This window comes from Salvelinus sp. IW2-2015, unplaced genomic scaffold, assembly GCF_002910315.2.
Source record: "Salvelinus sp. IW2-2015 unplaced genomic scaffold, ASM291031v2 Un_scaffold1458, whole genome shotgun sequence".
Lineage (NCBI taxonomy): Eukaryota > Metazoa > Chordata > Actinopteri > Salmoniformes > Salmonidae > Salvelinus > Salvelinus sp. IW2-2015.
This window is the reverse complement of record NW_019942920.1, coordinates 160907-182926: the sequence shown is the minus strand read 5'-3', so window position 1 is coordinate 182926 and position 22020 is coordinate 160907. Positions and strand designations below refer to the sequence as shown.

The 22020-nt window shown below is 42.1% G+C and overlaps 1 protein-coding gene and 1 long non-coding RNA gene across 6 annotated transcripts; both read right to left on the bottom strand.

Annotated features, from left to right (window-relative positions):
- Window positions 1-22020, bottom strand: LOC112070914 (COP9 signalosome complex subunit 1). Of its 2 annotated transcripts, XM_024138366.2 has the most exons (16): window positions 21884-22020; window positions 17905-17997; window positions 17535-17716; window positions 17034-17201; window positions 16418-16553; window positions 15985-16062; window positions 15787-15847; window positions 10250-10335; window positions 9787-9881; window positions 9584-9689; window positions 9264-9344; window positions 7643-7813; window positions 4730-4864; window positions 1353-2245; window positions 1183-1307; window positions 1-1127 (listed from the first exon to the last, which is right to left on the bottom strand). In XM_024138366.2, the coding sequence occupies exons 1-14, from the start codon at window positions 21914-21916 to the stop codon at window positions 2171-2173; spliced, it is 1500 nt and encodes a 499-aa protein (XP_023994134.1). In that variant the 5' UTR covers window positions 21917-22020; the 3' UTR covers window positions 1-1127; window positions 1183-1307; window positions 1353-2170. The 2 variants fall into 2 exon arrangements, with proteins under 2 accessions (XP_023994134.1, XP_070295269.1); XM_070439168.1 differs by lacking the exons at window positions 1-1127; window positions 1183-1307; window positions 1353-2245 and having other exon boundaries at window positions 4745-4864; window positions 7675-7813.
- LOC139024400 (uncharacterized) lies at window positions 7820-9251 on the bottom strand. 4 transcript variants are annotated; one of them, XR_011475690.1, is made up of 3 exons: window positions 8485-9251; window positions 8339-8449; window positions 7820-8266 (listed from the first exon to the last, which is right to left on the bottom strand). It is a non-coding gene; the product is annotated as an uncharacterized lncRNA (long non-coding RNA). The 4 variants fall into 4 exon arrangements; XR_011475692.1 differs by having other exon boundaries at window positions 7820-8229; XR_011475691.1 differs by having other exon boundaries at window positions 8376-8449.

Below are 22020 nucleotides of genomic sequence, written 5' to 3'. Positions count from 1 at the left end.
TGAACTTTGATCACTTTTATTAGAATTTTTACATTGCAAAAAGTCTAAATTAGTTTTCAAACCAGGAGGTACCGGATCCAGCCAAATATGTCCCAGAACAAAACAGTGCGGGATCCGGCTCAAATTAAGCACCGGCAACTGATAGATGCACACTCACTACATGTTCATGCTTTTTAAATGTATGTAAATTGTAAAGTCTTTTGTCTGTAATGTCTTTCGCTATATGTCGGACCCCAGTAAGACTAGGCGTCACTATAGGGATCCGAATAAAACAAATCAAATCATAACATTGAAAGTCATTGCAATCTTCCTCAAAAATAATGTTTTTATTGGTATCAGCATTCTGTGCTTTAGTGGTCATAAATAAACAATGTTAAGGAGGGGTCTGTGTGTGTGTGAAATCGGCTTATTGCGCAACTTGTAAAAAAATACATATTGAGAGAAGACGACAAAAAGTCCTGACCAAGCTTCTGATTATCATACATATTTATTTTAAAATCAGATCTTGTGGACATTGGTTCTTAGGTATGTGTGTGTTCTGTTTAATCTTCAGTGGGTGAATTCAAAGTCTGTCATCAGAAAGAAAAACGAAAGCGAGGGAAGAAAAGTGCATCTCATACAAAGGAAAAAAATAAGGACACTACTGAGAAGAGAGCGCCACAGACACACACACACAGACACACGCAGCCTTCCCGCTATAACACTAACACACAGACACACGCAGCCTTCCCGCTATAACACTAACACACAGACCACACGCAGCCTTCCCGCTATAACACACCCACACAGACACACGCAGCCTTCCCGCTATAACACTAACACACAGACACACGCAGCCTTCCCGCTATAACACACACACACAGACACACGCAGCCTTCCCGCTATAACACTAAAACACACAGACACACACACAGACACACGCAGCCTTCCCGCTATAACACTAACACACAGACACACACACAGACACACGCAGCCTTCCCGCTATAACACTAACACACACACACACAGACACACGCAGCCTTCCCGCTATAACACTAAAACACACAACACACACACACGCAGCCTTCCCGCTATAACACTAACACACAGACACACACACAGACACACGCAGCCTTCCCGCTATAACACTAACACACAGACACAACACACAGACACACGCAGCCTTCCCGCTATAACACTAACACACACAACAGACACACGCAGCCTTCCCGCTATAACACTAACACACAGACACACACACAGCCTTCCCGCTATAACACTAACACACAGACACACACACAGACACACGCAGCCTTCCCGCTATAACACTAACACACCACACACACACGCAGCCTTCCCGCTATAACATACACACAACACACACACAGACACACGCAGCCTTCCCGCTATAACACTAACACACAGACACACACACAGACACACGCAGCCTTCCCGCTATAACACTAACACACAGACACACGACGCAGCTTCCCGCTATAACACTAACACACAGACACACACACAGACACACGCAGCCTTCCCGCTATAACACTAACACACAGACACAACACACAGACACACGCAGCCTTCCCGCTATAACACTAACACACAGACACACACCACAGACACACGCAGCCTTCCCGCTATAACACTAACACACAAGAACACACAACAACACACGCAGCCTTCCCGCTATAACACTAACACACAGGGGACACACACACAGACACACGCAGCCTTCCCGCTATAACACTAACACACAGACACACACACAGACACACGCAGCCTTCCCGCTATAACACTAACACACAGACACACGCAGCCTTCCCGCTATAACACTAACACACAGATTGCTCATCAATTCTTCAGTCTACACAGACGATCACGTTCACTTTTCACATGAACAAAGTCCTAGGCTACGTCCAAAATGGCACCCTTATTCACTATATAGTGCACTACGGTTGACCAGAGCTCTATGGGCCAAACATGGTGCACTATATATTGAATAAACGTGCCATTTGAGTTGCAACCTATTAAAGTTGACGTTTCAGTTTGTATGTTTCTTTCAGCAGGCAGATGCAGCACTGAGTCGGAGGAGGAGCCTCAGAGATGGAGGAATGGGGTGGAGGTCCCCCTGGCGGAACCCACTGACATGGTAACTTCCTGTAAGACAGAGGTCTCAGGGGAATGTTCACATGTTGGTGCTCATTCGTGATTGGCTGTTGGCAGAGTTAAGTTCGCCTTGGCTTCCCTCTCTGGGAGGAGACTGGAGGGAGAGGGAGAGGGAGAGAAGGAGGGAAAAACAAGGATGAGTGGTGGACGTTCTCTATAAGCAAAGTAGGGAAAAAGATATCTTAATTCTCATCCTGCATGCTGATGTGTTTACCAGTTTTCAGACGTAAGAACATATACAGTTAACTGCCAAAATAATAGAACCACTTGAGTAAATGAGGGATACAAAGTATATTGAAAGCAGGTGCTTCCACACAGGTGATGTTCCTGAGTTAAGTAATAAACATCCCATCATGCTAAGGGTCATGTATAAAAATGCTGGGCAGGCCATTATTTTGGATACCATGGTTATTAGGCTTGGGTATTTGGAAATAGCCACAGGATGGTTTTTCAATACCGTCAAAACCGCTGAAACTATTTCTTTGATGTTTTCCCAAAAAATAATGATATTAATAGCTACTTTTTAAGTAAATACCTCCAGTCAACTTGGGCAATACTTTAGGAGATGAAGCAAGTCCTGTTCTTCATTTCACCTGTCACATTATGAAGCTTTCCATAGTTCCCCAGAACAGTTGAGCCAGTCACGTGTTTGTAAATAGCACAACGGSAGAACGCAGGAGCAGATGAGTCCAGCTGTGTATTGACAGGGGTCGCGTTTTATATTGAAAGTCAGTGTTTGTTTTCATAATAGAGTTATGAAGAAAATACATTAGTGCAACACATTCGGCAGAAAATATACTGAACAAAAATAAACGCAACATGCAACAATTTCTACGATTTTACTGAGTTAAAGTTCATACGGAAATCAGTCAATTGAAATATAAGTGATTCTATTGATTTCACATGACTGAGCAGGGGTGCAGCCATGGGTCGGCCTGGGAAGGCATAGACCCACCCACTTGGCAGCCAGGCCCACCCACTGGGGAGCCAGGCCCAGCTAATCAGAATTAGTCTTTCCCCACAAAAGGGCTTTGTTACAGACAGATACACTCCTCAGAAAAACTTGAGACATCTGTTTTGTGTGACAAAAAAATGCACATTTTAGAGTGGCCTTTTATTGTTCCCAGCACAAGGTGCACCTGTGTAATGATCACGCTGTTTAATTGGCTTCTTGATATGCCACAAATGTCAGATGGATGGATTATCTTGGCAAGGAGAAATGCTCACTAACAGGGATGTAAACACATTTGTGCACAAAAGTATAGAAGAATAATGTTTTTGTAGATCTCGAACATTTCTGGGATCTTTTATTTCAGGTCATAAAACATGGGACCAACACTTTACATGTTGCGCTTTTATTTTTGTTCAGTGCAGCTACCCAGATATATATATATTTTTTAAAGTTAACCCGCGCTTGCTATTTTCCGCTGTTGCTATGCCCAAGGCTATAAATTCCTACCCCCAGCGGGTGAGTGCAGTTTGCCGTTAAAGACGTGATTTGCATCTCTGGGTAGCCCCCATTCAGTGGACTGCTAAGCCCTCGGCAGGCTGCTTTTGCATCTCTGGCGTTTAGCCTCCACTCAGAGCTGTTTTTGTTGTTTCTATAAACACCTTACATTTGTTGTGATTTTAATTTGATTAAACGTATTTACCAAGTGGACTTAATGCATTTACATAATTGAGGATGACGCAAAGTGATACACCTAATAATTTACAATTTAAGTAGAAAAATATTGATTATGCCCCAAAAATAACCTACATTTTTGCCATTGATTAATATAGTATATATCTGAGGGAATCCAAATCAAACTTTATTTGTCACATGCGCCGAATACAACAGGTGTAGATTTTACAGTGAAATGCTTACAAGCCCATAACTCTTCTTGAACTGCGCTGTTGGTTAAGAAAATATTTACCATGTAGACTAAAATAAAAAGTAATCATTAAAAGTAACACAATAAAAATAACAATAACGAAGCTATATACAGGCAGCACCGGTAAATGGTTCCTATGCAGTGAAAATGGCACTCCCTAAACCCTTGTTCATCCTGTACATCCGGTGGCAGCTGATAGAATGTCCGTTTGTGAATTCTCAGAGTGGAGAAGTGCAACAGAAGCACACAATTAGTCTGATGCCGAGCAGAAATTACAATAAGCATTTTAGATCCGTTTACCAAACGCTCGTTAGCATATTTAGCTAGCAGCCTCGATGGAAGGTGACTATAACTTGTGCAAATATTTGGAGCAACTGGGGGGGGGAGAGGGACAGAGACTCCTCTGAATCGAAGGTATTTTATTTCAGAACCCCTGATGTGTGGAAATTAGCTGTGGTGGGTGGCTGAGAGGAGAGGGTGAGGACAGCCTGGAGAGAGGACGGGGTGGACCAGAGGGCAACGAGAGAGAAAATGAAAGGAAGACAAGCAGAGATGGGCAAGGGGAAAGAGACAGAAAGAAGAGAGATAGTACACTGAAAGGGAGGCTGTTTGAGGCTGTTGTGAGGGATGTCCATATCCCAGAGGGAGAAGAGCAAAGAGAAGGCCGCCAGAAAACCCCTGGGAGAACCCATGCACAGCGGTACCTTGACGTGTATCTGGTTGCGCAGCACGGCAGCTCGTAGGATCATGGCTTTGGCTCGCCTCTGGAACTCTTTGCCCATGTGGATCGACTTCTCAAACGTGTGGCTCCGCTGATCGACATCCCGCGCATACAGGATCTAAGATGAGGAGAGAGAGTACTTCATTGTCTGTCTGTAGAGAAACGTGCTTGGCATCTCAAAGAGAGAAGGGTGGAGAGAGACAGGCTGGGGATAAGAGTGATGTGACAAACCATTTGGGTCACTGTCAAATCAACATACCATGTTGCATTACAAGTCTTGCATTACAAGACAACTAAAGAGTGATCTGAGCTCATTTTGTGTGCATGTGTGTGTGAGAGAGATGGGGGGTGGATATGTGTCTTGACACTTGAGTGTGGGTTACCTTGCTGTGTGAGTCTATACGTGTGTGTGTGTTACCTTGCTGTGAGAGTCTATACGTGTGTGTTACCTTGCTGTGTGTGTGTGTGTGTGTGTGTTAGCTTGCTGTGAGAGTCTATACGTGTGTGTGTGGGTACCTTGCTGTGAGAGTCTATGTGTGTGTGTGTTACCAGCTGTGAGAGTCTATACATGTGTGTGTTACCTTGCTGTGAGTGTGGCTGTGAGTGTGTGAGTGTGTGTGTGTGTTACCTGCTGTGGGAGTCTAAACGTGTGTGTGGGGTTACCTTGCTGTGAGAGTCTATACTTGTGTGTGTGTTAGCTTGCTGTGAGAGTCTATACGTTGTGTTTACCTTGCTGTGTGTGTGTGTGTGTTAGCTTGCTGTGAGAGTCTATACGTGTGTGTGTGTGTGTTACCTTGCTGTGAGAGTCTATGTGTGTGTGTGTGTGTGTGTTACCAGCTGGTGAGAGTCTATACATGTGTGTGTTACCTTGCTGTGATGTGGCTGTGAGTGTGTGTGAGTGTGTGTGTGTGTGTGGGTTACCTTGCTGTGAGAGTCTATACGTGGTGTGTGGGTTACCTTGCTGTGGGAGTCTATACTTGTGTGTGTGTGTTAGCTTGCTGTGAGAGTCTATACGTGTGTGTTACCTTGCTGTGTGTGTGTGTGTGTGTTAGCTTGCTGTGAGAGTCTATACGTGTGTGTGTTTGTGTGTTACCTTGCTGTGAGAGTCTATACGTGTGTGAGTGTGTTGTGGTGTGTGTGTGTTACCTTGCTGTGAGAGTCTATACGTGTGTTTGTGTGTGTGTGCTACCTTGCTGTGAGAGTCTATACGTGTGTGTGTGTGTGTGTGTTACCTTGCTGTGAGAGAGTATGCTGTGTGTGTGTTTACTGCTGTGAGAGTCTATACGTGTTGTTGTTTACCTTGCTGTGGGAGTCTATACGTGTGGTGTGTGTGTGTTACCTTGCTGTGAGTGTGTGGTGTGTTACCTTGCTTGAGAGTCTATACGCGTGTTTGTGTGTGTGTGCTACCTTGCTGTGAGAGTCTATACGTGTGTGTGTGTGTGTGTTACCTTGCTGTGGAGAGTCGAAACTTGTGTTGTTACCTTGCTGTGAGAGTCTATACACGTGTGTGTGTGTTTTACCTTGCTGTGAGAGTCTATACGTGTGTTGTGTGTGTGTGTGGTTACCTTGCTGTGAGAGTCTATACACTGTGTGTGTGTGTGTGCTACCTTGCTGTGAGAGTCTATACGTGTGTATGTATGTGGGTGTTACCTTGCTGTGAGAGTCTATACGTGTGTGTATGTTACCTTGCTGTAGAGTCTATACGTGTGTGTGTGTATGTTACCTTGCTGTGAGAGGTCTATACGTGTGTGTATGTTACCTTGCTGTGAGAGTCTATACGTGTGTGGTGTTACCTTGCTGTGAGAGTCTATACGTGTGTGTGTGGTTACCTTGCTGTGAGAGTCGATACGTGTGTGTTGTTACCTTGCTGTGAGAGTCTATACGTGTGTGTATGTTACCTTGCTGTGAGAGTCTAACGTGGTGTGTATGTTACCTTGCTGTGAGAGTCTATCGTGTGTTGTGTGTTACCTTGCTGTGAGAGTCGATACGTGTGTGTGTTACCTTGCTGTGAGAGTCGATACGTGTGTGTGTTACCTTGCTGTGAGAGTCTATATTGTGTGTGTGTGTGTTACCTTGCTGTGAGAGTCTATATTGTGTGTGTGTGTGTGTTACCTTGCTGTGAGAGTCTATACATGTGTGGTGTGTTACCTTGCTGTGAGAGTCTATACACGTGTGTGTGTTACCTTGCTGTGAGAGTCTATACGTGTGTGTGTGTGTTTACCTTGCTGTGAGAGTCTATACGTGTGTGTGTGTGTGTTACCTCTTGCTGTGAGAGTCTATATATGTGGTGTGTGTGTTTACCTGCTGTGAGTCTATATGTGTGGGTGTGTGTTTACCTTGCTGTGAGAGTCTATAACGGTGTGTGTGTGTTACCTTGCTGTGGAGTCTATACACGTGTTGTGTGTTACCTTGCTGTGAGTCTATACTGTGTGTGTGTGTGTTACCTTGCTGTGAGAGTCTATATGTGTGTTGTGTGTTACCTTGCTGTGAGAGTCTATACACGTGTGTGTGTGTTACCTTGCTGTGAGAGTCTATACGTGTGTGTGTGTGTGTTACCTTGCTGTGAGAGTCTATACGTGTGTGTGTGTGTGTGTTACCTTGCTGTGAGAGTCTATACGTGTGTGTGTTACCTTGCTGTGAGAGTCTATACGTGTGTGTGTGTGTGTGGTGTTACCTTGCTGTGAGAGTCTATACGTGTGTGTGTGTGTGTGTGTGTTACCTTGCTGTGAGAAATCTATACGGTGTGTGTGTGTTACCTGCTGTGAGAGTCTATACGTGTGTGTGTGTTACCTTGCTGTGAGGGGTCTATACGTGTGTGTGTGTTACCTTGCTGTGAGAGTCTATACGTGTGTGTGTGTGTGTTACCTTGCTGTGAGAGTCTATCGGTGTGTGTTACCTTGCTGTGAGAGTCTATACGTGTGTGTGTACCTTGCTGTGAGAGTCTATACGTGCGGTTGATCAGTCCCTCCAGTATGAGCTGGGTCAGTTCATCCTCCAGAGACAACACTGTGGTGTTGAAGGACTGGGACATCTTAGTCATGTCTGCAGACACGTACGGGCTGAAGTACTGACACACACACACACACATTAACATCTTATTCATACATCCGCATGAAAAGTACAGAGATACTGTCGGCACGCACACACATGCCCCTCACCCACATAACTATACCCACTACACCTAAACAAAACACACAGTATAGATTAGAGCAGACCTTCCTGCAAACACACCCAATAATACTGGCCATGGGAGCAGGGGACAGAACCTGCTCTGAATGTTTCATGTTCATTTTTGACTACATATTTATAACATTACACCAGCGTAACTCACACCCTCACCCCACTGTGGTAAAACAGAAAAGGCACACCAAGATGTCAAGTAGAACTAATTTAGTGCATAGATTAAATCACGTTAGCAGAACCACCATTTTGGTGCCATCCTCTACCTGCTGGTCCAGTTAACCCTGGTTGTCCATCCACTACCTGCTGGTCCAGTTAACCCTGGTTGTCCATCCACTACCTGCTGTTCAGTTAACCCTGGTTGTCCATCCACTACCTGCTGGTCAGTTAACCCTGGTTGTCCATCCTCTACCTGCTGGTTCAGTTAACCCTGGTTGTCCATCCACTACCTGCTGGTCCAGTTAACCCTGGTTGTCCATCCTCTACCTGCTGGTCCAGTTAACCCTGGTTGTCCATCCACTACCTGCTGGTTCAGTTACCCTGGTGTCCATCCTCTACCTGCTGGTCCAGTTAACCCTGGTTGTCCATCCTCTACCTGCTGGTCCAGTTAACCCTGGTTGTCCATCCTCTACCTGCTGGTCCAGTTAACCCTGGTTGTCCATCCACTACCTGCTGGTCCAGTTAACCCTTGTTATCCCATCCTCTACCTGCTGGTCTAGTTAACCCTGGTTATCCATCCTCTACCTGCTGCTCCAGTTAACCCTGGTTGTCCATCCACTACCTGCTGGTCCAGTTAACCCTGGTTATCCATCCTCTACCTGCTGGTCCAGTTAACCCTGGTTGTCCATCCTCTACCTGCTGGTCCAGTTAACCCTGGTTGTCCATCCTCTACCTGCTGGTCCAGTTAACCCTGGTTGTCCATCCACTACCTGCTGGTCCAGTTAACCCTGGTTGTCCAAAGTGGCAGCCAATTGACACCCTAGAGCTATGGTCAAAAGTAGTGCACCATATAGGGAATAGGGTGTCGTTTGGGACTTATCCCCTGTAGATGTTTGCCGCTAGGGGTCAGAGTCATTCAGAATCCTCAGCTAAATGTAGTTTTGATCGCTGCCTGAGCTAGAAGTATGACAGAGAAAAACGTTTTGTATCTGATTCTTTCCCTCCAGACGCATGATTGCGTATTATTTAAGTTGATGGGGAACCCTTGATTGACAAATTGATTATTAGAACTCAAACATAGTTGTGAGTGTACAAGGAAGACAACAGAATACCCGATGGTGATGTTCAGTATTATATGGAGTACTGGAGAAATTTTTTTTCTGTCCCGTCCGTCTCACCTGTATGAGAGCTCTGTTCCTGATCAGTGTGTAGAGGGTCTGTACGTGGGGGGCCAGGTACATGTCTAACAGCAGGTTATCCTGAGAGAAAAGAGAGTGGCAGTCTGAATTTAGGACAGCTTTCAAACACGTGTTATCAACATCATCATCAACATAATGAAAACGCATCTTTGTTTTCAACGTTTCAAATCATGTTACCTGCTTTAGTTACTTTGTTTCATTCCCGTTTCCAACTTCTACTGTACCTGTTTTGTGTTATTCACACCAATGCATCATTAGTATTGATTACTGATCTTAGATCTTTAAAACATCAATCTCACCTTGATCTCATCCAGCATTTTGAGACAGGAAGCGTACTTTGACTCGTAGAACTTAAAGATGATGTCACGGACCTGAGGTTCCAACTCTAGGAATAATTTAAAGGAGCTGGGATGACATAAAGACATGAATCAATGATGGTGGACAGTAGGACATGAACACACACAGTTTATACAGCAGAACACAGGCGTACACACGGACACACCTGCTTGAGATGACGTTTTTCTGCAGCTCCTGTCTGTCAAAGGTGGCGAGGGCACACATCCCTCCGTACACAGCTACATTACTGGGGGACAGGAGCTGGAGACGCACGCACACACACAATCAATAACGCCATGCAGTACAGGACATTGGTACATCAACTGAAACAAAACTATGCATTTGTCTAGTAGCAATTGTTGATAAACAATAACACATGGTGGAAAACTCTACATTCATCAACATTTAGTTTATGCATGTTCTTACTTTCTCTGGCCACAGGGGACTGCGAAGGTACAGAGCTCACTTTTAAAAAGGCAACTCAGGGAAGTCACAGACTTCACCTTTAAGGTACTACACAGACAGAAAGACAGGCACTTGCAGACAGGCACAGCCAGACAGGCAGACAGGCAAACCGACAGACAGGCAAGCCAACAGGCCTCAGTGAAGTCACAGACAGACAGACTAACCTCAGCGAAGTCACAGTGGTCGAAGGAGGCCAGCAGGAAGCACTTGGCTGCTTGTTTGTACTTTCTGGAGGCCAGCTCTGCTAGGCCTGGGGGACAGAGCCAGATAGACGGGGAGGAGGAATAACAACGAGAGGTCAAATTAACCTGGAAGAGTGTGTGGGGAGAAAAGCCGGTAAGAGCACAATGGATTAGTCGGTTTAAAACTAATCAATTTAAACAAATTATTAGCATGAGCGTCTGCACCTTTTAAAGGTTGGCATCTGTTGTTAGCGTGTTTGTTGAAGGTTGGCATCTGTTAGTGTTTTTATACCTTCTAGAGAACGGGTGAAAACACTTATAGTTGAAGTCGGAAGTTAACATACACCTTAGCCAAATACATTTAAAAACTCAGTTTTTCACAATTCCTGACATTTAATCCTAGTAAAGATCCCCTGTCTTAGGTCAGTTAGGATCACCACTTTATTTTAAGAATGTGAAATGTCAGAATAATAGTATAAATAATGATTTATTTCAACTTTTATTTCTTTCATCACATTCCCAGTGGGTCAGAAGTTCACATACACTCAATTCCTATTTGGTACCATTGCCTTTAAATGGTTGAACTTGGGTCAAACGTTTTGGGTAGCCTTCCACAAGCTTCCCACAATAAGTTGGGTGAATTTTGGCCCATTCCTCCTGACAGAGCTGGTGTAACTGAGTCATTTTGTAGGCCTCCTTGCTCACACACGCTTTTTCAGTTCTGCCCACAAATGTTCTATAGGATTGAGGTCAGGCTTTGTGATGGCCACTCCAATACCTTGACTTTGTTGTCCTTAAGCCATTTGCCACAACTTTGGAAGTATGCCTGGGGTCATTGTCATTTGGAAGACCCATTTGTGACCAAGCTTTAACTTCCTGATTGATGTCTTGAGATGTTGCTTCAATATATCTACATCTTTTCCTGCCTCATGATGCCATCTATTTTGTGAAGTGCATCAGTCCCTCCTGCAGCAAAGCACCCCCACAACATGATGCTGCCACCCCCGTGCTTCACAGTTGGGATGGTGTTCTTCGGTTTGCAAGCCTCCCCCTTTTTCCTCCAAACATAACAATGGTCATTATGGCCAAACAGTTCGATTTTTGTTTCATCAGACCAGAGGATATTTCTCCAAAAGTACGATCTTTGTCCCCATGTGCAGTTGCAAACCGTAGTCTGGCTATTTTATGGGTTTTGGAGCAGTGGCTTCTTCCTTGCTGAGCGGCCTTTCAAGTTATGTCGATATATGACTCGTTTTACTGTGGATATAGATACTTTTGTACCCGTTTCCTCAAGCATCTTCACAAGGTCCTTTGCTGTTGTTCTGGGATTGATTTGCACTTTTCGCACCAAAGTACGTTCATCTCTAAGAGACAGAATGCATCTCCTTCCTGAGCGGTATGACGGCTGAGTGGTCCCATGGTGTTTATACTTGCGTACTATTATTTGTACAGATGAGCGTGGTACCTTCAGGCGTTTGGAAATTGCTCCCAAGGATGAACCAGACTTGTGGAGGTCTACAATTTTTTCTGAGGTCTTGGCTGATTTATTTTGATTTTCCCATGATGTCAAGCAAAGAGGCACTGAGTTTGAAGGTAGGCCTTGAAATACATCCACAGGTACACCTCCAATAGGCTAATTGACATAATTTGAGTCAATCAGAAGCTTCTAAAGCCATGACATCCTTTTGTGGAATTTTCCAAGCTGTTTAAAGGTACAGTCAACTTAGTGTATATAAACTTCTGACCCACTGGAATTGTGATACAGTGAATTATAAGTGAAATAATCTGTCTGTAAACAATTGTTGGAAAAATTACATGTGTCATGCACAAAGTAGATGTCCTAACCGATTTGCCAAAACTATAGTTTGTTCACAAGAAATGTGTGGTGGGGTTGAAAAACGAGTTTTAATGACTCCAACCTAAGTCTATGTACATTTCCGACTTCAACTGTTGTACACAGCAAATTGGCCATTGTTACCTACATGTTGATTTTTCAGTGTGTTAAATGAACACACATTGGTGTAAAATAACCCCAGTTTTGGTATTAATACTAGAGTTGAATCAAAACCACACGCATCATTGTCATATTTCCCAGCATGCTCTTTTGCAGGCAGATTTTTTTTAAATTGTTTGTTTCAATATCTATGTTTTTGCACATTGAGTAATTAATCTTATGCTACTCAAATATAAAACAGACATACATTTTCTAAACTAATCCAATATATTACTTACTACTGAAATGGTTGCTCCAGTTTAGATGCTTTAGGTAGTCTCATATTTAGTCTTAGCCAACCCTGGCAGTAATTGTGAATGCAGGTTGTGGGTGATTTTTGCCAAAGTTTGGATATCCCCACTCTGGCTGAATTTCAATAGGAATTACACATCAATTTGCAAACCAGCATAATGTGACTTGCAGGCATGCTGTGGCCTGTAAGACATGAGTTTCATGCCACTTTATTAGGGTAAAACTAGGACCTAAAATTAAGGCATATTAAATAAGTATTCTATTGTGTTAAAGGCCCAATTTTTCCTGTGTTTTGTATAAAATTGTGCAACAGCTGATGAAACTAACACTTTAAAATGTGTGAAAAGATTAGATCAGTGCTATTTCCTGGTTGAAAATAAAATTTACAAAGAACCTTCTAATCAGCTTGTTTGCATGGGCGGGAGTTTCGGCTTGCCTGGTGACATCACCAGGCGGTAAATTGATTAATAAATAAAATGTGTAATATGTTATTATTCAAATGACAATAAAGCTACTGAATTCGTCATTATGTTCTTCATTCTCTCTGGTAAATTTTACATACACAAAAACAAACATTTGAAATCTGTACCGAAATGCAATATATTTTTTACTTGAAATCAAATAGTAAAATCTCTAGAATTAGTCAATAACAACAAAACATCTACGAATTCTTACAACTCTATCATAGGTGTAACCCCTGACTTGATTATATTTATTTTATTTGAGGTACTTTAAGTTTTGAAACGCGTAGTGATTTTTATTGATTTGCTTTATTTTAATTAAGAAACATACAATAACATTAAGAAAAATATATACTTGTAGTGATGTCCTATTTTTATTTGCTATTATGGTAATTTGAAATGTAATAAAAATAAATAAAAATAAACAGATATAATAAAAATAAAGATAAAGAGCTCTCTCCCAATAACAGCTAGTTTAAGTTCCCTTCCCTACCTCAGACCACTCCCAGACAGTCCTTGCAAAAATCTTGCCTGAGAAATGATTATTTTTGCTAACAAGCTATTTTTGGCCATTTTAAATGGAAAACTATTACAGTAAGGTATTTAATTGTTATCTAGAAATTATTTTATATACAAATGGTTGTATTGGGCCTTTAAAAAATAGCATTTTAATGTTGACATAATAGCTTCGGATCTGACTTGGTCAGTGGTGGAAAAAGTACCCAATTTTCATACTTGAGTAAAAGCAAAGACACCTGAATAGAAAATGACTCAAGTAAAAGTGAAAGTCACCCAGTAAAATACTAATTGAGTAAAAGTCTAAAAGTATTTGGTTTTAAATATACTTAAGTATCAAAAGTAAATGTAATTGCTAAAATATACTTAAGTATTAAAGTAAAGTATGAATCATTTCAAATTCCTTATATTAAGCAAACCAGTAGGCACAATTTTCTTTTTTTAATTGACGATAGCCAGGGGCACATTCCAACACTCAGACATCATTTACAAACAAAACATTTGTATTTAGTGAGTTCACCAGATCAGAGGCAGTAGGGATGAGCAGCGATATTCTCTTGATAAGTGTGTGAATTGGACACTTTTCTGTCCTGCTAAGCATTAAAAATGTAATGAGTACTTTTGGGTGTCAGGGAAAATGTATYGAGTAAAAAGTACATTCTTTTATTTAAGAAAGTAGTAAAGTAAGAGTAAAAGTTGTCAAAAATGTAAATAGTGAAGTACAGATACCCAAATATTTTTGCTATTTTTGCAACCGGAATTCTGGGCAGGTAAGCTGGCGGTTGTGCGAAAGGGCTGGGTTTTGATGAATAAACAAGTTGTTGTAGGTGTGTCGAGGTTTGGCCCCTCAGTGGCCAATCAGAACGTGCTCCATGGCTAAATATGTGGTTGCTTCAAGTTGTGCATTTACAGTCTTTTATGTATTGCGTTGTCATCAACTCCAATTCAAATGTTAGTCCGTTATAACCTAGTTCGTTAAATAGCCTGCCCCATATTTGCAAAATGTTTTGAACATGTTTGGAGTCCACATTGTTCTAATTGCATTTACACTGATATAAACAGTAGCCTGTTGTAAATTGTAGTCTGGACATGGCAAACATAGTCAATAAGTAAGATTAAATTCACTAGGCTATTGATAAGGCCTAAAAAAGACAGTGTAAAATTATAATCAAAATGTAATAAATATTTAACTTGTTTTAAAAAGGTAATGCCTGAAACTGTATTTAGACACCATAAAGGCAGACTATGAAGGGTTTTATGCACAGCCAAACGTTTCACAGGAGCTGGATAAGGAGCCAATACAAAGAGAGCGGGGGAATGTCCACTCACCGTTATACTGCTATTAATGTCATGTTTTATAAACATCATGGAACCATCTTGGCAATCATATTTGCACTTCTCCAGAAATAGCATTGCATTCGAGCCATGTATGTTCTCACCATAAACCCATGGATGGTAAATCTTTCTAATAAGTTAATCAAATTAAACAAAAACAATCAGTCTTTTAAATCAACAACAATATTTCTAAATAGGATCGTGCACACGTAGGCCTAAGAGCTTCGGCAGGAGGCATGGATGTTTGTCCTATCCACTGAATATAGCTTATTCAATAGTATACACTAACCCTTCAACAGGCATAGTTATAACAAACATGTAGCCAATTGGCTTCCATATGAAAAAATTAGCTTACACACATTGCATTCGCATTTTGAAAATGCACCAAATGTTCGAGCCATGGACAATTGGACATTGCCCAAATGTTATAATATGATTAGGCTACCATAGCCGTTGATATGGTCTGTGAAACGTGAAAGGTAAACAAACAAACAGGCTAATAGCCATGGCTACAAGTGGATTCAGCACCAATGACAGTGATCGTAATTCCTGCGATTTAACAGTTAGGTGCAAAAGATGAAAGGGGAAGACTAGGCTACTGTGCGCCTCCGCTGGCAAAATCGATGCCATAACCAATTGCGTTACAGCTAAGACCAGCTTTTGGTGAGTCTTAAATATCACCAGTAGCGCCGCTTGAAATTGGCACAATGGCGCACATTTAAGGACACACCTCAAATATTTCCACCACTCCAACCCTAGCGCAAGCAAGCTGATATGACCGGTGACTTACCAACCCTGGTGCCAGAATTGGAAAATAGCAGAGCGCTGACTTTTACAAGTCGAAATCGCCAAAGAGCATGCGTTTGAAAACAGTATGTTTGAAAATAGAGCCCTCATTGTTAATTTAACACTGGAAAATTTGCTCTGTACATCTCTTTGTAGCACAACAAAGAGTGAATTACCTGCAGCACATTTTAATTTGGTGAGGACTGACTGACTCTGGCAATCTCTCTCCCCTCGTTGCTGAAACAAAAAGAACAAAGATATTCCCTCAGTAAAGAAGAAGACATTCCTTCAGTAAAGAAGAACATTTCTGGGTTTGTCTTTTAGAAGACAGTAGAAGACTTAAGTTCTCTCTCTCAGAGGAACCCATAACTTACCTCTGCTATCTCTGGAGTGGATTCAGCTTTGCTCACATAACTAAGGACGTGGGACCAGTTCTGGAGGTAGACGCTAACCTGATAGATGAAAACACATTTCAGTAAGGAACCCTATAGGACACAAATTTCAAGACTGCCCTCTAGTGTTTGTCAGTGGAGTTACTTAGATCACAGAGAAAGCAAGAGTTCAAGCGAGTGAGGGAGAGAGAATGAGAGAGAGGAATATCAAATCAAATCTCATTGGTCACATACACGTGTTTAGCAGATGTTATTGCAGCGAAATGTGTAGCGAAATGCTTGTAAAATAAAATTGCCTTGGGGCTAGAAGCTCGGCTGCCCTCTCTATTGGCGCCCTTAAAAAATTATCCCTTCTGCTCTCTGGACAAAAAATAATACATCAGAACATTGACCACTAACTATAATGATGACATACCTTGATGACATTAAGACACATGTTTATTACATGCTTGGCGCTAGTGCAGTAGTCTCGGGCTCTGGAGTAGCACTTGAGGGCGTTGCTGAGGTCACCGCAGTCCAAGTAGTGGTCCCCAAGATCATCATGACCCCGCCTGAAGTGAAAATAAATAGTATTGAGAGGGTTCGGGTCAGTACCAGAGGGGTGGAAGGTAGCCTAGCCGTTAAGGGCGTCGGGCCAGTAACCTACTAGGTGGAAAATCTGTCGATGTGCACTTGAACATAGCACTTAACCCTAATTGCTCCTGTAAATCGCTCTGGATTAGAGCATATGCGAAATGACTGAAATGTCAAATATAGGCAGGAAAGGAAAATGTCTGTTTCTTCCCCTTTGGCCTGAACAAAACACTATGCAGAATGACTGATCTACAAATTAACTTTACAACTTTTCATTGCAAATTACCTTACATTAAAAACTAGTACTACTTGTCAACTACTCAGTGATTACTTCTAAGTGATCAATATTTAGAAATCAATCCAGCACCTTACTCAGGCCGATCCTCTCGGAGGTGAGGATTATTCAAATCGGGTTTATTATCTACTTGGTGCTAACAACCGTAGCTTCTCCAATCCACCTGATGCTCTCTTTGATGGAGTTGCCTTTGTAGTTCTTCAGGTCAGTGTCCAGTTTCTCCAGTTTGAGCAGGGCTTTTTTCCTGGTCGACTCGGCCCACGCTGTGTCCAGAGGAGGGGGATCGACTGCCCCGCCCTCCACAACGACATCTGTAGCCACCTGGACCTCTCTGAATACACACACACACACACACACACCTCAAATGAATCAAACACTCAACGAAAAGAACTGAAGACACCTTCCAACAATAAGCTAAGCTACACGTACCTGGTGGCCCGAGCTACAGCTACCTGGTGGCCCGAGCTACAGCTACACGTACCTGGTGGCCCGAGCTACAGCTACACGTACCTGGTGGCCCGAGCTACAGCTACACGTAACCTGGTGGACCCGAGCTAACAGCCACTACAACGTACCTCGTGACCCGAGCACTACAGCTACACGTACCTGGTGGCCCGAGCTACAGCTACACGTACCTGGTGGCCCGAGCTACAGCTACACGTACCTGGTGGCTTCTGTGAGTTTGCGGTGGATCTCCTCGTACACGTCAACGTTGAAGGTCCTGTGGACGAAGGACAGGGCCATCTTCAAGGCTTCAGCCCGGAGCTGGGGACAGTGCTCTGCTATGAACTGCAGCCTCTCAATGCGCATCAGACCACTGTAGCTGGACGCATACTGCTCCAGGTCCTAGAGAGAGAAAGACCGAGACACACACACCTCCGTGAGATTTTTCACTCAATATTACACATACCGATTCTATAGATTAATTTGATCTCAGTAGAAACGTGTAATTTGTGTTGTATTGGAGTCCAGTCTACATGAAACAAGTGGGCCTTTACAATATTAGTAGGGGGAAACCCTGGATAGACTCATACCAGCGTGGGGTTTTCCACCACATAGTTGACATCTGGTGCATTGTGCTGGTCCTCTTGTGGGTCAGCATCTATCTGCATGGGCTCCACAACCCCCTGAAGAAGAGAGGACATACACTGAAAAGTGTCATATAACAGCGTGGAACAATCAACGAGGGGAATACTGACTGCAATATGGCTGTCCCCGGCTAAAAAAAATATTGGTTGACCTAGAGGGAGTCCGATAAGCAATTGATTTGATTGTGCCCATCTGGGCTCAGACTTGCTGCTCTGGGCTTAAAAGAAAAGACAGCGAGTGACTGTGTGACTAGCACCCGTTGTCACTCTTTCCTCCCTGCTGCAGTGACCACCAGCGTTAATCGTGCTGTCCGTGTTGCTGAAGCCGCAACATAATTACAGCCATTTCTGACTGAAAAGTTCTGTTATGGAAATCCCATTTGTTTAGGAAAAACATTCCCTATTCCTTCAACTTTTGCTCTCATTACGTGACACATGTAAGCATCCCATGGATGTGACCAATAGGGCCTGACCTATAGCCCATCATAATCACATCAATAAATTGGTTATAACAAATTCGGGAACGCCGTAACAGCAAAATGGATGCAGAGGACGTGACAAACTTGAAACAGGGGTATGTTTACTGGTTGCTAATGAGGTAAATGGGCAAGTCAGATGTGTGGAATAAATTTCACTAGTTGTGGAAAATACTGGAGATCAAGAAATACAAGGTAAGGAGCAAGCACTGCGTGCATATTATGTGCTCCAAACAGGTGCGGTTAGATTACAATATCATTTCCCTGACCGTTTGGAACAATGTAAACAAAACAAATTATAAGCGTACCATAGAGTGTGTTGTAACATTTTTTTGTAAAGCCTTTATTACGGCAAAAACTAAAAACAGTCGCATTCATTCATGAATGCAATTTCCAAAATTGAACAGTTTATTGTTTAAGCTAATTATTCAAGGCTTGCTTTATTTTAAAACTAAAATGCTTGATTGCATTTGAAATCATGAATGACTCGTATGCTGTGTGATGACATGAACAAATGAATGATACAGTAGCCTATATAAAGTATTGAAATATAGGCCTAAGTAAGTTACGGTATTAAGACTAAACAGGATGCACTCTTAGGCCTACAGCTCAATCAATGGTGGTTATACAAGGCTGCTATACTAAGCCTACTAATGATATTACTTATTAGAAATTATGATAATAATATAAATGACAATAAGAGGACAAGTAAAAGGTGTGTTATTACTTGTATTATTTTTCCCGAACATTTGGAACAGTGTAAACACTAAATCAATTATAAATAATACCAGAGAGGCTGTTCTAACAGAAAAAAAGTGAAAAGCCTTTATTACAGCAAAGCAAAGATTTCACAAAATTTGGGAACTTGTTTACTTAACATGTCATTGAGTCAGGCTTGGTGCTCACAGAATAAGCAGGCTATTAAACAAACACTCAAACAGGCAACAGAAGCAGGATCTGTCTTATTTCTGTACATATACAGTACCAGTGAAAAGTTTGGACACACCTACTCATTCAAGGGTTTTTCTTTATTTTTAAATTTGTTTCTACAATATAGAATAATGAAGTCACCAAAACTATGATATACCACATGGAATCATGTAGTAACCAAAAAAAAGTGTTAAACAAATCAAAATACACATTATATTTGAGATTCTTAAAAGTAACCACCCTTTGCCTTGATGACAGCTTTGCACACTCTTGACATTCTCTCAACCAGCTTCATGAGGTAGTCACCTGGATTGCATTTCAATTAACAGGTGTGCCTTGTTAAAAGTTAATTTCTGTAATTTCTTTACTTCTTAATGCGTTTGAGACAATCAGTTGTGTTGTGACAAGGTAGGGGTGGTATACAGAAGATAACCCTATTTGGTAAAAGACCAAGTCTATATTATGACAAGAACAGCTCAAACAAGCAAATAGAAATGACTTTAAGACATGAAGGTCAGTCCATGAGGAAAATTTCGCAAAAACCATCAAGCACTATGAGGAAACTGGCTCGCAAGAGGACCGCCACAGGAAAGGAAGACCCAGAGTTACCTCTGCTGCAGAAGATAAGTTCATTAGAGTTAACTACACCTCAGATTGCAGCCCAAATAAATGCTTCACAGAGTTCAAGTAACAGACAAATCTCAACATCAACTGTTCAGAGGACTGCATGAATCAGGCCTTCATGGTCGAATTGCTGCAAAGACCACTACTAAAGGATACCAATAATAAGAAGAGACTTGCTTGGGACAAGAAACACGAGCAATGGACATTAGACCGGTGGAAATCTGTCCTTTTGTCTGATTAGTCCAAATTTTAGATTTTTGGTTCCAACCTTTGTGTCTTTGTGAGACGCAGAGTAGGTGAACGGATGATCTCCGCATGTGTAATTCCCGTGAAGCACGGAGGAGGAAGTGTGATGGTGCTTTGCTGGTGACACTGTCTGTGATTTATTTAAAATTCAAGGCATATTTAACCAGCATGGCTACCACAGCATTCTGCAGCAATACGCCATCCCATCTGGTTTGCGCTTAGTGGGCCTATCATTTGTTTTTCAACAGGACAATGACTCAAAACACACCCCCAGGCTGATCAAGGAGAGTGATGGATTGCTGCATCAGATGACCTGGCCTCCACAATCACCCAATTGAGATGGTTTGGGATGAGTTGAACTGCAGAGTGAAGGAAGAGCAGCCAACAAGTGCTCAGCATATGTGGGAACTTCTTCAAGACTGTTGGAAAAGCATTCCAGGTGAAGCTGGTTGAGAGAATGCCAAGAGTGTGCAAAGCTGTCATCAAGGCAAAGGGTGGCTACTTTGAAGAATCTCAAATATAAAATGCATTTTGATTTGTTTAACACTTTCTTGGTTACTACATGATTCCATATGTGTTATTTCATAGTTGTGATGTCTTCACTATTATTCTACAATGTAGAAAATAGTACAAACAAAGAAAAACCCTGGAATGAGTAGGTGTGTCCAAACTTTTGACTGGTACTGTATGTATATATATTAGATTTTTTTTTTGCTGTTGCTCGAATAAAAGACATCTCGGTCGACCAACCGCCTATTGACCAAACAATCGACCAGTAGACTAAAGGTCAGCCCTAGTCTGCAACCAGGTTAACATGGTAATCAATAGTCATACACTAACGTTAAGGTGTCTTGGAACACCTTACAAAATAATTTTAAACTGGAAGAACTTGTCCCGATTGGTGTTTTTAAATCACTGATGAAGGATTTTGAGGCTGATTCCCTGACCTGTCAATGTTTTTAATTTGCTGTTTTTGATATTGTTATACTCTTGTGAATTCAATGGTTTTTTACTAGATTACTTGTAGTTTTTCATGTTGTCTGTCTGTAATTTTTGTAATGACTTGGTGCTGCCTATCTTGGCCAGGACGCTCTTGAAAAAGAGATTTTAAATCTCTAAGAGCCCTTCCTGGTTAAATAAAGGTAAAATAAATAAAAAATAAATAAAATTTACCCTCCCACAGTGGCCAGATCGCTCATGTCCTACTGGATATTTACATTGGAGACACAATGTACAATTTAAAAAGAGCTTGCTAAACTACTAGCTGATTTAGCTAGCTTGCTAGTTAAATACCCCATGACTGTCAAAAGTGTCTGAACTGAAGCCATAAATTACCAGCGAACAGCTTCCTGAAATGCATAGGCACCTTTCTCAAAATCGAGTAGATCATTCTAACACCTAGTTGGTATAGAATAACAATGAATGGAAATATAACGCTGTATATTTAGCTATATGAACTTGCGAAAGTTAGCCTAGCTTGCCAGTACGGCTAGCGGCCCTAACTAGCTACTCGATTGATCATTGCAAGGAGGCTCTCGTGCTTATCGAATTTTCCTCGTTCCCAGGTAAACGCGGGCACAGCCTTCTCCAAGTGCATCCCCGCCACACCGTTTCTGGGTAGAAATGCATTAAAATCGATTATTAATTACCTGAAAGTTGAATACTTGCACAGGCAAAGGCATCTTTTCCCGTTGCTGTCGTTCTGCATCAACAGCGGTTATCACATCCGGCGCATGGGTTCACAGCAGGGATCGTTACGTAACGACGTCTGCTCCGCTCCAGATGT